Source organism: Acanthaster planci, linkage group LG04 (genome assembly GCF_054643075.1).
Source record: "Acanthaster planci isolate LZ-2023a linkage group LG04, COTS_SCS, whole genome shotgun sequence".
NCBI classification, from domain to species: Eukaryota; Metazoa; Echinodermata; class Asteroidea; order Valvatida; family Acanthasteridae; genus Acanthaster; species Acanthaster planci.
Genome location: NC_141780.1, coordinates 9,277,757 through 9,294,330, shown reverse-complemented (window position 1 = coordinate 9,294,330; position 16,574 = coordinate 9,277,757). Strand labels below are relative to the sequence as shown.

The 16,574-nt window shown below is 40.2% G+C and overlaps 1 protein-coding gene across 4 annotated transcripts in view; it reads right to left on the bottom strand.

Moving 5' to 3' along the window:
* Positions 1 to 1,883: 1,883 nt before the first annotated feature.
* LOC110990299 (ankyrin repeat, SAM and basic leucine zipper domain-containing protein 1-like) overlaps positions 1,884 to 16,574 on the bottom strand; it is a 107,032-nt gene continuing 92,341 nt past the window's right edge. For 3 of the 4 annotated variants that reach the window (XM_022255204.2, XM_022255203.2, XM_022255211.2), the window contains 2 exons: positions 4,388 to 4,613; positions 1,884 to 3,487 (listed from right to left, as the gene is read on the bottom strand). In XM_022255204.2, the coding sequence (XP_022110896.2) occupies positions 3,326 to 3,487; positions 4,388 to 4,613 (388 nt within the window). In that variant the 3' untranslated portion in view covers positions 1,884 to 3,325. Of the gene's footprint in view, positions 3,488 to 4,387; positions 4,614 to 9,863; positions 12,533 to 16,574 lie in introns of those variants that run through there. The other variant, XM_022255210.2, reaches the window with a different exon arrangement.

Genomic DNA, 16,574 nt, shown 5'->3' with positions numbered 1-16,574 from the left:
TTATGGGGGAAATCAAGTGGCAGGAATTTTACAATTAAATTTTACAATAAAAGGAGGGTTAATGTTTCATTTTGTATTGTATTCACGTTGTGATGATGGAATCACCACGGGGGGGTGTTATTTTTGCCTGTGGCAGTTTGAGTTGTGGTTGAATTTAGTATAGTGCCCTGTTTTTTGCTTAAGCTACGCAACTGATCAGTTCAGGCACGCCAAGCTTTACTCCATTTTATTGCCCTTTTTAACATAATTTTGAGACCATTCTGTTTCGAGAGCCTTACACCAGAAGGCCACTGGTTGCTGATTTCCGTATTCCAGACCCATAGGCAATTTGAAGACACTTCATCTTCTGGAGAGCACAGTTCTTTTTGCCTCATGTGGTCCACCCATAACATAGATTTGAGAAAAAAGCAGTCAAAGTTCACAAATCCTGTATTAGTCAGAGGTTAACTTGTCAAAGAGAGGGTGCCCTCAGCACTCCATGTTTGCCATAACTATCCAGTGAATTCTTTGGGATTCCACATGCAGGGTCTTCACTTGAATATAGCAACTTCTGATCTTTCTGCTTGGTTAAAAATAAAAAAATAACTGAACTTAGTGCACCAATACCACTGGGAATGTCTCATTACAGTAGTACTTTCAAAAGCAGCATTTCAGGACAGCTTTACAGACAGGAAATGATCAGCATCCATTGCAAACATGCTTCTCATTTTTCCTATTGACAATATTAGGAACAGCCATTTCCACTTCCAATTTCTTCAGCCAACAACTGTTCAGAATTACAGTTTCTGGTTTTATTTTTTTGTGCCTCTAGAGATCTCAGTCCCTTGTTGCCCCAACCATGCGAGGGAAGATCTGCTGTCACAAGTGTCTGGCAGACTCTAAATGTTCTTTGAGATCTGCGATGTGTACAGAAACCATTTCTGCCACAGCAATAATACATGTACATGTAGAACAGTCACTGTAATTCTAATTCTTTGGATTGCCTGTCATTGCTTGGATTTATTATCCTGGAATATTGAGTTTCTTAGATGCGTAGTCAAGACCTTTCTCAAACAAATTTTGATCTATAGATGCCAGTGCAGACTTGTTAAAAGTTGCCATTTTGAATTGCTTAATTAAATAACAAGTGCTGTGATGTCAGGTAGGCAAAACAGTTGACAGAATATCTACATTCTGATTGATCAATAACCACAATGCATAATGAATGATGTATGAGATCTCTCCACCAAATAGGTAGATAAATGTAAAAAAAAAAAAAAGAGCTTTCAAAGGCGCCTGTGGCTTTGTCACTTGTGTTGGTAGTCTTCGTTGTGTGGGGTGTACGTCGTGTGTCCAGGTAGCCACGTGTGCCTTGAGTAAAGGCTGAGATGATGCAGCCAGTGAGTCACAATGATGACTATCCAGATACCCTTTTTATCAATGAACCTGACGCTGGTAAGCTGTGCCACTGTTGGAACAGTATGATACTACTACCCTATCCAAAATCTACAAATCAAAAAATAACAACCACAACCACAACTTGCCTTCCTTTAAAAACACAAATGCACATTTGTGTTGGAAACCCCTAAAATGGAAAACAACAAATGAAGGGAAACAGGTTCAGTTTAAATTTGCACTGTACAACTTTGATGACCAAGCGGAGAACCTTAAGAGATGACTGCTGTGCATGAGGTAACTTGTCCCTTCAAAGTATGTTGGTTGGCACGTCAAATACAACATTAGTAGCAAGAGGCAGCATCAAAATTGAAACTGATGCATTAAATCTTCATTTGCCCAGAGAGCTAATTTTTAGAAGTTATAGGTCCAAATGTTACACATGCATATACATGTAAAGAAATTTCATTTTGCTTTTAAAACTGTAATAATCGCGGAGAGCAATGATATTTCTTTGACATGGTGTTACTTTATTAACTTAAATAGAAGGGTTTTGAATTTATAACCTTCAGGGCACAATGAAAAGAAAAAAAATTGTCCACGTTATAATAAACCACAGAGGTTTTGAGGGCCATACAGCAATTCAGAGCCTCTTCTATTCAACTATTTACCTAAAGGCACTCCTTGAAATACTATTTCATGTTTTCTAAATCAACCTGTAGAGGTAAAATCCCCTTACCAGTAGTCTGATGGCTTTGCCAGATTTTCAAATCGTGACCAAAAAATCCAGAAATGCGGGAAAATTCTGATGAAAAAATCCTTATGTTTAGAAAGACTGTTACAAGTACTACGTTATTTTAAATTTTGCACTGCATGAAAATGGAAAAAAAGTTACCAAATAAGATAAAATGATATGTTGCTTCAAAAGTGCCTTCGACTTTGTTTTAAGTTTCAAATGAAACCGATGCGTGCACTGAGAAATTCCATGTTACAATGAATCAGTAAGTGAATTATTCAAGTTTAGATAATACAAAACAAATCTGAAGATTTTCCACTCAACATTTTGACAACGGACACTAACATTTGTCTGCAAATGAGAACCTGGCACATAAAATTAATCTAGGTGAATTTTCACATTCAGCTCCAGTTTGGGAAATATACCATCACTGCATCATGATGCCCACACAATGACATTACCTTTACAAAGTGACAAAATAGTCTGTGTCGGTTCTTAAAACCCTCACGAAGTACACATTAGCAAATAATGAAGAAAATGGTTTAACAAACTAAAAGCTTATTAAGATTTAATTATAATTACTACAATTACATTTGTGAATCAAACACATAGGTTCATTTTCAAAGAACACTCATCATTGTAGGCAACTTGCAAACATGAAAATTACATGAAATTCTGAAAATCTCCCAGGCCATTGAAAGTTATTTTCTTGCCATTTACTTTGCTCGTTTTGCTGGATTGTAAAAACACAAACAATACTACTGAAAATGATATCTCCCACAAGCTACTACATAGAGGTAGTGATTTTAAGAGGTTGAATAGAAGACTTGAATCTGGTACGAAGGCAAGTCCACAGTTTGTGTTTTTTAGGTGGCAATTTTGTACTCATAAACTGCAAATATCCAACACAATTTAATGTAATAATTACATGAGAAGACAACGGAAAGTTTGAAAAACCAGAGTCATACAAACAGGTTGTGAAAATTTATTTATTAATGTACATAAACATTGTTAGTCATGGTGTGTTCTGGTTCATATCCCTCTAAATGTACATGTACTTGCAAATGAAAACATTACATACAACTCTGGGGGGGGACATATTCCTTAAACACATGCAGCAACGAGGATGAATTAGGAAGGTAAGTAAAGTATAGTAATACATACACATGTGCATGAACATGTATGTAAAATCCTAAAAAAAATTTAGGAAAACATTTAAGTCTTTACCGTTTGAAGAAAGCTGTTTCTAAACAGAATGAATACACTTGTAGTCACTACAGCTACTGTGAAGATGGCAGTGAGGCCTCTTCCAATCCTTGGCGTGTCTTCTGGTTCATAGATCAAATCTGCAGGCAGTATTTCCTTAGAGTAAGTCACCTGAAATGGACAATCAGACATGCAAAGCTTGACTACAACACAAATCTCACCTGAGGGGTTGTGAAATACAATGTACAACCGTTTCTGTTTCTAGTGTGACAGACAAGTGTTGGTAAGAAAAAACACCAATGCAAGTAATATGTTCAAATATTAAAACACTCCATACTGTTTTGGAAGTTTTGGTAGCCGGGTTGTTTGAAAAATGCAGTGCACATAATCAGGACCTTTTCAAGATTTTCAGTTTTCAAAATTCTTCAAAAAGTCGTCATTTCAATTAATGGACGTTTACACCCACACGAATTACTGTCTGGTGGCCACTCTCGCCTGACAGACAAAATCTATTGACGCCTGAGTATTTCAGCCAGGCCTGCAGCCTTGCAAAAAGAGCCCAAATTGTGCGGTGTAATGTAAATTTCTTTTGTTCACGAACGTGGCACAGTTCACCGCCGCTGCTGATCTCTTTTCAATAGGGGCCAGCAGTGCTGTGTGGCTCATCACTGCAGTGGTGGAGTGCATTTGTCCCCAGTGGTAATCCGCTTGCACTAAATGCCCCCAACCGTACTTTATCGTTTCAAAACAAGGTTGGATTATCTCCATTTTTGATAGTATGGTCTTTTGTTACAAGGCCCAGTTCCCTTTGTCTGATTTCGCAGACCCCTGCCATGCATATTAAACACACGGTGCCCGAAACGGGGCTCTCCGGCAGGAAGTGGTTAAGATGTAAACTTTAGAAATCCCATATAAAAAAGATACAAAGTCTTTAGTATAAGGAGAAAAAAATTAAGACTAACTGAGAAAAACATCTTGAAAAAAAAAAAAAAACAAAGTCAAAGATTGGCCAAAAATGAGGTGATCAGACCAACAGGCCAAAGTCTGGTCAATTTATAATATTCAACTTGCCTGGTTCAGTTGACCTTTAAGTTTTCGAACCTCATTGAAGAGTCTTACTGCCTGCTCAAGTCCCTCATCTGTTTCTATCATCAGTCTCTGTAGGTTGGCTGGATCTTGCAGCTCATCAAACAATGTGCCATGGGCTTTCCAATTACTGCCCATGTACATGATACTGCTTCCAATGTAAGCCACATGCTTGGTAACATTTTTAATAAGAGCAATGGATTCTGAGTGGCTGTAGACAAATGAAAAGTAAAATTCAATTTCTAAGGTAAATCAGTTAAATCAGGTCAACAGTTAAACAGGCATAGCCTGATCCAGACCTTTTGAGAACTAGCACTGTTAATCATGCTTTGCTAACAAATGTGTACCCAAGATGCTTGAATGTTTGAGAGAAATATGGGGGATGGTGTGAGTTGAAATTATCGATATCTTCTACTGGAGATTGGAGTGGGAAAAACATATAAGAAAAAATTGAATATTCTAATTTCTTCTTTTTGACAGAATATGACTTGTCAAGGAATAATAAAATGGATCTTTTCCTAGTCTACCACCCTGAATGGCTTAATTAAGCATAGTGTGAGTTAAATTTGAATGAATTTGGTACACAGAGTTGTCTGATTACACATCAACATAACAATATGAATTCCCCAGACTAGAGACGCTGTTGCTATACCTCATGTTCAAGGGCAAGCTTTTACCTCACAACCACCATCTCTGGAATTGTCTGGTTCCTTTGTGCCCTTCTTATGCATTGAGAACGGTATATTGTTCCAAGGCGTCTCTTCTTAACCAAGTGTACGGACCTCGTGAACATGGATAAGTAGTCTCTGGGACTCCGCCCACTTTTCTGTCATTTTGATGGACAAGGGAGGGTTCGTGGCTTGAGTACACGGTTTTCCAGCATTCCAATAGCCAATTTGGCCAACTGAACAGTCTTGAGTGCATGCAGCATATCAAGTAATTATTCCAGAGATTGTTGGCAAGTAGTTGGGATTTTGTAATGGCTGGCATTTTGTTACGCCTTGGATTTTGTTCCACCTGGGAGATTTGGGATTAGCTAGAAATCAATAAACCCAAGATATAGTATCATCAAGTGTGTGATTGACCGGCCTTCCTTACCAGGGGATAGCACCTCACCCAACGTGGGCTCAGGGCTCACGTACCCCAAACCGACGCACACGCATTGCTTCACTTCAACGTGCATCGTAGACAGGATGTGGGGAATGGTTCTGCTCTGTATTTGATTTATTTTAAAAAGTTTTTTATTTCTCAAGTAGTCCCAGCACCTTGCCATTAAGTCTTATTGAGGGGTTGCACAGCTGTATGCCAATATTTTTAGTCATTTCCAGTGTGTGCAACCTTTGAGTATAAACATGTACATGTTATAATATGTCTATGCAGGCCTTGGTAAATTTTCCCTTGAGACATTTTACTTGCCTTGGCTCAGCCTCAGAGGGGGTACATTTTAGTTAAGTAGATGTAGCCCCTTGTTGTTAATCTTTTATCAAAGGAACGTGTTAGCCCATTTTATTGTTGGCTATACTTGTATTAGTTAAGACCATTGCTGGTCAATTTTTTTTAGTAGTGTTGTACTCTACAAGCCTCTCACTACAACATCAGTGGTAGATAGGTACCATGGCACCACCAGATAATATTGCTGGTATTTGATCTTTTGATCAAATCAGGCGTTCCTCGACACTTTGGCTGGTGCATTTCAAGGCTTAAAATATCAAAGCGCCTCAACTATAAAGTTGAACAAATTTCGTGGACAGCCAAGGAAGTCGGGTGACCAGACCATTACTGAATGGCTACGAGATTTAAATACATATGCTAGGCAGCTTGGGTTGCCAAAGCCCGAAAAAGTCAATACAGCTTTGTTACGATCCCAGTTGATCGTAATTCTTTTGTGTCTCCCCGGAAAGGTACGTGTGAAATTTACGCAGTTTTAAAACCTATGAAAGACTCCGTAGTCATTGATTTCGCACTCAGTCAGTTCCAAAATAGCTGGCATTGGGTCAGCACCTCCTTGTCATCTTCTCCTCTTTACCGTTGGAACGTGGCCAAGGCTGACACTGCTGAGGGACCGTGGACCCTGGAGTGTCGTGGCTCCATGCTGAAGCGGAATCTTGAAGACCGACACAGACCTACCTGTCTGAGCTGGGCTTTTCTGGCACGGTGGTGTGGAGGTGCTTGGCCTGAAGACTGTGCTCTTTTAGCCATGGCACTGACTGGGCGGGGCCTCAGCTTTTCTTTCTTGTGTTGGGCCCTTAAGGTAATTATGCTCAGCCGAATATAATTTGCCTCATTTTTTTCCCGGTTTGCTAATTTTCAATGTATAATTGTGCTTGGCTGTACTAATATAAACATGTGTGCTTTTATGCTTTTGCTTGTCCAAATTCACGGTGTTTTTGCATGAGAAGTTTAAGTTGAAAAAAATCACTAGATTTACTTTGCTTTAACTTTAACTGCTATTTTAAGTTTATAATGAAATGTTATTCCAAAGTAGTTCCTTTGTTGTCCTTTGCCCGTATTTTAGTGTCCTTGTTCCCGTCTTTTGATTTTCTTCTGCAGTGCATTCTTCGCACAGAACAGGCTTTTGATTATTTGGCAGGTGCTACGCGGGAGGAGGTCATGTGTACCCCTCCTCAGGAGAGGGATACATGGACCAAGTTGGAAGCTTTGCTTCATCGTAGATTTGGTGCACCCAAAACTGAGCAGTCATTGACTAGTGCACTGTATGCTCACAGTCAGCTTCTGGAAGAGAGCCTTGCTGACTACAGCCTTTCACTTTTTAGGTTGTATGATAGGATGGAATGTGCGGCTCATACTAATGAAAGTAGAGCAGCACTTAGTCAGTTGAGGGAGGATACACTCAGAGAACAGTTCATCAGGGTTGTTGGGGATCCTGCCTTATGGAGAGAACTTTGTATGTTGTCATACGACCATGTGGACTTGCCATTCTTTGGCTTTCGGGAGTTAGTTCTTCGGCTTTATCCCAATTCAGAAAGCACTTTTAGGCCAGAAGGTTAAGTTGAAAATGCTCAAACTGAACATGCTGCGCACTCCAGCAAATCAATTGAAGCAAGTGATGACAAACAAACGCAGTTAGTTGAAAGCCAGAAACAGCTTGTTTCGTCGGTGCAAAAACTGATTGACCAACTGTCGGATATCAGTGCAAAGTTAGAAAGCATGTTGGAAAGCATAGCGAAGCTAGCAATCAAACCATGTGCACGCAAGGCCAGGGGGGCAGAAGTCCATTACAGTGCTCCTACTCCCATAAACCAGGGCATGCAGTGGACAACTGCTTTATGCGTCAGTGCATTGAAGGCAAGAAACCTGAAGTTACGGCCTCGGGAAAGCAGCCCTCCAGTGAGCCTTTGGGAAATGGCCAGCTTCTTTCACAGAGGGCAGTGTGACGGGAGGGTACTAGATCTTTTGTAGTGCGCAAGGTTCTTGTTAATGATAATGACCAAGCGCATCTTATTTGTGACAAGGCAACAGATGACCCTGTGTTGGCTGACAGGAAGTTGTCATCATCTGAGGTTTGCCGCAGACTTCTGGCCAGAACTCAAACGGCTTCAGTTATTATTAATGGCATTCTTAATAAATGTTTGCTGGATACTGGAGCAGCTAGACCTTTTTGATGTCTGCCAGGTTTTATAATGCACACACTGCAAGTGGTTTTGGGTAGTTGGAACCGGTGGGTACGTTCATTAAATTAATGCGCACAAACAATTTGGAGATTCCTGTTCAAGGTTATCTTGAGACCACCCTGGAAGCGTTTGGCCAGAAGTTTAAGGGTAGCTTTCTTGTGTCAAAGGAGACTGAAGCCTCTTGTAATGCTCCCTAAAATAAATGTCCTGTAATCCTTGGATGCAACCTTTTTGCGGCGAGTGGCATCTCGAGTGAAGGTTATGGGGTCAACGCAGCTTGACCCTGACTGGGAATTAGCACTTTGTTGGATACGAACCATATCTGATGCTGAAGGCAGTGGTTCGGATGTTTCTACTTCATTGGCTCTAGATGTGTTCTCTTGTGACCAAGAGGTTATTCATGCAAGCACAGTTCAATGTGTTCAGTGCAAGTTAGATGTAAGCACTTCTTTACCAGATGACAAAGATTTTCTGATAAGGGCGTCCCCCTTATGTTTGACGAGCCATGGTGGCCTCAAGGAAGTCTGGTCATCTGATGTTTCTGATCCTTCTGTGTTTTGTGTCAGGTACTTGATGGTATCGATCATTTTGATGGTGCGTCAATTGATGTTTTTGTGGCTCACACCAGTATGGAGCCTATTGTTATTCCTCCGTTTACAAAGTTGGTGGTTGCAGTGCAGGTTGTGCCTACTGAGCACATTTTCATGGGGCCAGTAGATGGTGGTTTTAGTGTTTCTATGACCTGTATATTTTTGAAGGATCAAATTGTTCAAGTGTTGAGTCTGACTGTTCTGAGCACAAAAAGGCTAGCCTGATATCATCAGTTCACCCAGAAGAAGGTGATACCTAGTCTCGTGAGTGTTTCGCTTGGTGTTACTTGAGTCACCTCTGTTCTGAGGAAGCTCTTCTTGCAGCTGAGTTGGTAAGGAAGCACATTGGTACTTTTTCATGCCACCCATTTGATTTGGGTCGGTGTGATCTGATCCCTTATCAGATAAAGCTTGATGATAATAAACCAGTCAATTTGCCACATCACAGGATTATACCTAGTCTTGTTGAGGAGGTGAAACAGCTTCTTCAAGATCTTTTTGACTGACAGATTATCACTTGGTCTACTGGCCTGTACAATAGCCCAATTGTCCTTGTTCGAAAGAAGAGTGGACAATTGAGGCTATGGATTGATTATAGGCTACTGAACGCTGAGACAAAGGATGCATTTCCTTTACCCCGGATTAAAGAGATGCTACAGTCTCTGGTGGGGGCAAAGCTCTTTTCATCTCTAGACATGGTGCATGGCTACTTCCAAGTAGCCATGCATGAGGATTCCATCGGGAAGACTGCATTCCAGGTTCCATGGGGCATATGCGAATTTTTGTGGCTTCCTCAGTGCTTGAGCAATGCGCCTAGCATTTTTCTGCTCATAGTAGAGCTGATCTTTTGTGACCTTAATCTTTCCAAGTTAGTCATGTACCTTGATGACTTCTTAGTCTTTTCGAACACATTTGAGGAATACCTTGCCCGCCTGGCCAAGGTCTTTGAGTGCTTCGAGCATTATGGTCTAAAATTAAATGGAAAGAAGGGCCAGCTTTTTCAGGTTTCTGTTAGGCATCTTGGGCACATTGTCAGCAAATAGGGAGTATCTGTTGATCCCGACAAAACTGCTTGTATTAGAGATTGGCCTACTCCAACAGCAGTCCGGCAGTTGAGATCATTTCTCAGCTTGTCCTCTTACTATGGGCAGTTTGTCTCTGGATTCTCTAAGGTGGCTGAGAGGAAAAAGCAGGGAATGGGCATCAGGTCTTCTGTTGGTCTGACGAGGCTGACAAAGCTTTCATGATCCAGAAGGAGGTTCTATTTCATTTCATTTATTATTTCGCAGGTAAAGTTTACAATGGATAAAACAAAATAAGCAAAAAAAAAATTACACACAGTATAGACATAAAGAAGACAAAGTTAAAATATAACATCAAATCTTATAAAAAGACTGATACCCAAACACCAAAACAGTTGCATGCCCCTGCGGGATTACTAAAAAAGAACTAAATCACTATCAAGTAGTTCTCCCAAAGCATGACTAAAAACCCTAAATTGCAAAATCACAACATTTTAGCAGACTCACTTTAAAACACGAAATCCCAAGGGTGAAGAGATTAACCCTACAAGGTATTACAAAATCCTTGACTTTATGTGATAATTCTATGTAATGCACCATATTAACAAGAAAAGTAAGGAATACACCCAGATGGTAACTAAAAATCTAAAAACAAACTCCAAAGAGACAGTCGACAAGAAACAAAAATGTAAGACAAAGGGAAGGACAACAAACAAACAAACAAATGGTCCGCCCACCCACACCAGACAGAAGACAAACAACCCAACAAACAAACGTACAGATGAAGAAACGACCCAGAAAACAAGCAACGACTGCACAAACATACAAACACAAACCCCAAGTAAAATAAACAAGCAGTTTATTGAGAAAAAAAAAGAACCCGAAAAACATGAGATTAAAAAACAAAAACAGAAAACAGGGTCTGTATAAGGGCGCAAGATGGCATGTAGTTCACAACAGGAGTCAGCCAGTGTAGCCTCAGTTTGGCAATGAAAGTGTTAAGACCCAAGATCAGGCTATCTACAACGTCTGCGGGCAGAGTATCCCACAAAAAGTGACTCATGAAAAGCTATAGTTCTAGAATAATGATGAATACATTTAACATCACCAATGTGTCTAGAATTCAGACTGATATATCTCTCTGATTCAATGTCGAATTTGTTATAGATACATTTGGCTACAAAGATGACTACCAAAAAGTTAAGGGTATTCGTTAAGTAGGACAGACCCAGCTTGGAACAACGGGTCAAGTGCTCTATATTATCCCTGCTGGAATTTGGCAAATGATGTCTTGGGAGGCCCAAATAGGAACGAGTAAATCGCCCGTGAACTCCTTCCAGTAATGGTTATTATGAAGGAGAACTTGAGTACCAAACTGGGGCAGCATACTTGAGAACAGGTCTGATAAGAGAGCAGTAAAGTGTGACAAAAATATAAGGGTCTTTGGAGTTACCAGTCTTCTAGTAAAACCAGACGTCTTAGTAGCTTTTGAGACAACTGAATTGCATGATGACTCCAAGAAAGATCTCTGGAGATAACCAACCCAAAATATTTATACTGATCAACAAAATTTAAGTTACGAGAATCAATCTGATATATGGGTCTATGAGGGATTCTGAAGCGAGTAATAGACATCAGTTTACATTTGTTGGTTTTAAGCTTCATATGATGAAGATTACACCAGGTAACTATACTGCAAAGATCATTTTGTAATATGAGCTCATCATGCTTGCTAAAGATGGTCCTATAAATCACAGTGTCATCCGCATACTGTCTTAAACTTGACTTTACACAAAAAAGGTAAATCAAAGGCAAATATATTGAAGAGGGAACTGAAACCCAATCAGAGTATGACCCACAAAACTACACTCGTTGCTGACGTCTCTGTAGGTAAGACTGGAACCACTGCAAACAGAACCACACATGCCATATTTGTGCAACTTTATTAGGAGGACACTGTGACTTACACGATCAAAGGCCTTTGACCAGTCCAAGTACATGACATCGATTCTGGGTGGATTAAGGGTATCTAATGTTTTAGCCCAATCATGATAAACAGTCGTCAATTGAGTAATACAGGATCTTTTTGGAAGAAAACCATGCTGGCGGTCGGATATAATACCACCTCTGTACATAAGATCAGTGAGATGTTTGGCAACAATTTTTTCAACACAATTACTCACTACGGAACAAAGAGAGATTGGTCTATAATTAGACAGGTTGTGGGGAGACCCACTTTTATGCATAGGAACAACATTGGTGAATTTCCATTCGGATGGTATCTTGCCCATAGCAAGAGAAGAGTTAAATATCTTGGTCAACGGATAACCTAAACTTTTGGCAGCCAATTTAAGGAGCTTAGGCAAAATGTTGTCAATCCCAGGTGATTTGTGAACTTGAAGGTTATCTAAAAGTTTCTTGACTTCAAGTGGATAAGTCTGAATTGAAGTCAACCTAAACTGATTACAGGTATGGCTACGCTGAATAGGAACAAAAGAATTACTGTCAGTATAAAAATTCAGTAGAAAGCTACGATTAAATTCGTTAGCAATGGTCACAGAATCAGTTATAGTTTTCCCCTCAACGTGTAGACGTTTTTTTTATGGTTTGAGCTCACAAACGACCAGAAACGCTTAGGATTAGTTTTACAGTTGTCGGCCAAATCCTTTAAATAATGACTGTAGGATTTCCTGATGGCATATTTAACCTTGTTACATAGGTTACATAGGTTTTTATACTTAAGCCAGAGATGGGCATTATTACTATTTCTCACAGCCGCTTTGTAAGCCCTATGTTTTTTTCCAGTAAGGGCAACTACTTCACCAGTGATCCAAGGCCGCCTTCTTTTATTTTTTCGCCTGGCCAATGGAACAACATCATGGACAGCTGTAAAGAGTAAATCTTTAAAGTTATCCCAGATTTGGTCAATACCCAAGTCAGGAGATACATGTAAATATGTGTCCCAATGCACCCGATCAAGCGTGTCACACAGGACAGTTTGGTCAGCTTTATCGTACTGACAAAAAGTATGGTTCAAAGATTTACTGTCAAAGGTGGTAGAACAATCAAATAAGACTCCACTGTGATCACTAAGGCACTGCAGAAACATGACTGACGATATCAGGTCTATTAGTAAAAATCAGGTCAAGGGTAGAGACCTTCGTGTTGTCAAAAGAACTCCTACGAGTAACCAGGTTAACCATTTGATGAAAATTTAAAATATTGGAAGCAAGCTGGAGCCAATCTATTAACCCAGCTGTACAGATTACAGAGGGGCCAAAATTGATATAAAGGTCACCAACCACGAAAATGGCAGAATACTTATGGCACCGGTAAAATACTGATTCGAGGACATTTTGATAGTCAACAAAGAATTGAGCTGAAGAATTGGGAGGTCTGTGTTACAGTGCAACCAGAGCATGAATTGAACATTGTGTTTTCCGATTATGTTTTTACCGTGTTCCGTTGATTGTTTTTATTCTGAGTATATCTCAATCCAACCCGAAGGTAATGGAATCGTCCAAAAGTTTTAGCCAATGAATTGTTCATCATTCCCGCGTAGACGTAACTCTGCCATCCAGAGAAGGCTTTCGCAAAGTGGGAAAACGCCTTCCCGTCTTAAGCAACGGTTTTTGTTCAGGCCGTGGTAACTGTCAGAACACCAATCATATTATTGTGAATCAAATCATGCCAGTTGATGAAGAATAGGTCGCATTGTACAATCGGACACAATTAGAATCTTTGGGTGCATGTTGGAGTTTTTTTATGTGAGAGAGAGATAGAGAGTCAGAAGTCATTTTTTAGTCGCTCGAGAAAGAATGCGGTTTGGAGAGTGACTGTGTGATGTAAGACCGGTTTTGACTCCCTAGCATCAGAAATCTGAGCCAGCAGATTTAGCTTTGTTGTGGATCTGTTTTGACCACTTCGGAAAAGGACGGAAAAATCTGTTTTTGTGAGAATTAGGCAAACTAGGGCGTAATTCCAGCCACATAGACGTCCCAATCGGAATAAGCACTTCATGGCAACAGTTCACCTCCAAGACAGTTGTTCAGGAAATTACCGTTAAGTGTTGTAATATTGATGATTTTCTTGCTTTTATACATCGAAGGAAAAGCCTTCAGATGATAAAGTTTCATCATAATTGTAGTAATAAGACTATTAAGCTGATCCTGGAGATCGAGGCTGATGATTTTTGAGAAGACTGGAAATTTACATTTATGAAAATAAGGATAATGATATAAGATTTGTGGTAATTTGGAATTGTGGAGATAAAGGTTGGCAAGGAAACAAATTGGAGCATGATTACGCTATTTCTTTAAAACTGTTAAGGTTTTGGGTTTACATTTATTGTAGATGGCCTTATGTTGAGACTGGTCCCACTGACTCTACCGATGACTGAGAAGAGTCCCTTGTGTATTGCTAAGGAGCATAGACTCTGAACTTGCTCTGCTTGACCGAGCTTTGGGCTGATCTACTGCAGTTTTGTTAGACACCAAATTCAGGGGTCTACAGAAACTTCAACAGATGGTGGACCTATCAGTTTTGCTATTTCAAAAATTTAAAGTGGATATCTGATGGCACCTTTCTTTTTATAATTGATGTGATGATCCCAGAGTCACTTGATTGACTAATTGAGTATAATTGAGCTTTTATGACTTAATCACAAACCTGTAAATAATTAAATAATTCTGTAAGAAGTTAACTTTCTAATACCATGCCGAGCTCATTTTGTAAATATTGGAATACAGAATATTGGAATTCAAGAAGACCGTTTGATCTTGTTATTTATTTTGATTGTCGGTGCATCCTGTAGGATCCGGGTTGCCAATCCTAATTGTGAATAGCCAAATGTCAGAGTGGTGACAGTCTGTACGGTCAACCAAAAAGAATTTTACCATAATTAGTAGTTATTTCTAACCACAATAGTTCAAGGTCTACATGTTCAAGGGCCACAACGTGTACTGGGTGGAGATGCTTGGCAGCAGCTATAAGAATAAGTCTGTTCTGATCTCTTCTAAAGATACAGAATTTAGAGTTTGGGAGAAGCTCTCCATCGTAAAGAGTACTGTCCAGCCAAGTCTCAGTGACGAACGCCAAGTCCAAGTTATGTAACTTCAGTTCCGATTGGAATTGAAGGCGTTATACTCCAGGCGTTATACAGGATACACTTGATTCTTGGCTCTTCCTGACTGGTTTCTCACATTGGGTGTTGGGAAATTTGGCAGGGCCAGGGTTAGCCTCAATGTCGCCTGACAAGGCAACAGGTAGGTGAGTCAGATGGAAACTTGCTGTACAGTTGCTGTAGTAAGCAATAGGGACTCTACAATACCTGGCTTTATGAGTGGTCGCGTAGTGTAGGGCCCGGTTCCTAGTCCAGGGGAACAGGTTCCAACAGACAGATGTGTGCCAGGGAAGATGTGATCTGCCCAGAGAGTTTGTGTAGATGACAGTCCATGGTAGTAACCGTCAAAGATCCCAGACTGAATAGTGAGAGCGAGGGACGATATTGAAATTGTGTAGAGCAAGATGTTGTGAAACTGAAAGTCATCGCTGCTGCACGTCCCACTGAACATGTACGTGATAGGTAGATGGCCATTTTGAACATAGCCACACAAGTTCAAATCATCAAGAAGAAATCCGTCGCCATCCTAAAGATAACATTTGCTGAGGAGATCAGAGTCCGATAAATCTGAAGATGATTATACTGAGAACACACTGATGGCAAAGGACAAGCAAAAAACCATTGCAGAGTAGATAAAAAGTAGATTAGAAATGGAGAGAAATAAAAACACAACCGCCCATGTTGAATAGCGCCCTCTATGTACTGCACCAGTGTTGGGGTCTCCAGATTTCAGCCGAGACTTTGTCTTAGTAGTTGATGCCTCACTCACAGGTTGGGCACTTGTCTTTCCTAACCAGGTGAGTTAGGGAAGCTACATCCAGTGGCTTTTGCTAGCCGAGGCCTTCGAAGTGCTGAGAAGGGGTACTTGAATCTTTCCAGCTTTAAGTTGAAATTCTTAGCTCTTACATGGGCTGTTTCTGGAAAATTCAGAGATTATCTGCTAGGACGTGGCACAGTGGTATGCACTGATAACAATCCTCTCGCACATCTTCCAACGGCAAAGCTCGGTGCTGTTGAGCAGTGATGGGTGGCTCAGTCTGCCCCTTTTGATCTCGATATTCAGTCCAGGTCAGGGAAGTCTAATAAGTGTGCTGACGCCCTCTATCCCGGTACTAAGCAAGAGGGTGAAGCTGTTGTTCAATCTGTCCCAAACTCTGAGAGAGGAGCCTCCAACCGTTTCACAAATTAGAAATATCGGCTCAACTCAATGTACCCTTGTTACATTTTTGTACCCTCTTAGTCACATTTAAGTAACTTTGTGCTACAGCCTCAGTGGCCTCTGTTAAGAACATTTTTTTAGGAATCTTGTATCCCTGAGCCGTCAATGAAATTAAGAATCATTCCTTTTTTCCAACTTAATTCCCTTGAAAACATACCTGTTCTTGTGAAAAGATTATTTATGCAGTATACATGGACCTTAATTTGGGTGTCGCTTATTCCGAGTTAAATTACCTTGGAGTAGTAGGGTTTTATATTGGTGGGTTTCAGGTTTTCATTGAGAGCAAAATTCAAATCGCCAACCACCACATGGTTTGAGAGAGGTATTTACCTCGAAGAATTGTTAACATTTCTGTAAATTTTGTGATTCCTGTGAAAGTTTTGACATTTGTAAATGTTAACTAGTTTGTTTTCAAAAGTGTTTAATATAAACAGTTATAGTTTTACCGTGCCCATCAAACATGTTAGCGTATGGATGCATGGGGGTTTTGATGATTGATATGTAAATGTTAAGGAGGTTAATAAATTTTACTAATTGGAACCTCTTGAGGGCAAGGGTTCCTAAGCAGGGAACTTGTAGGGACCTCA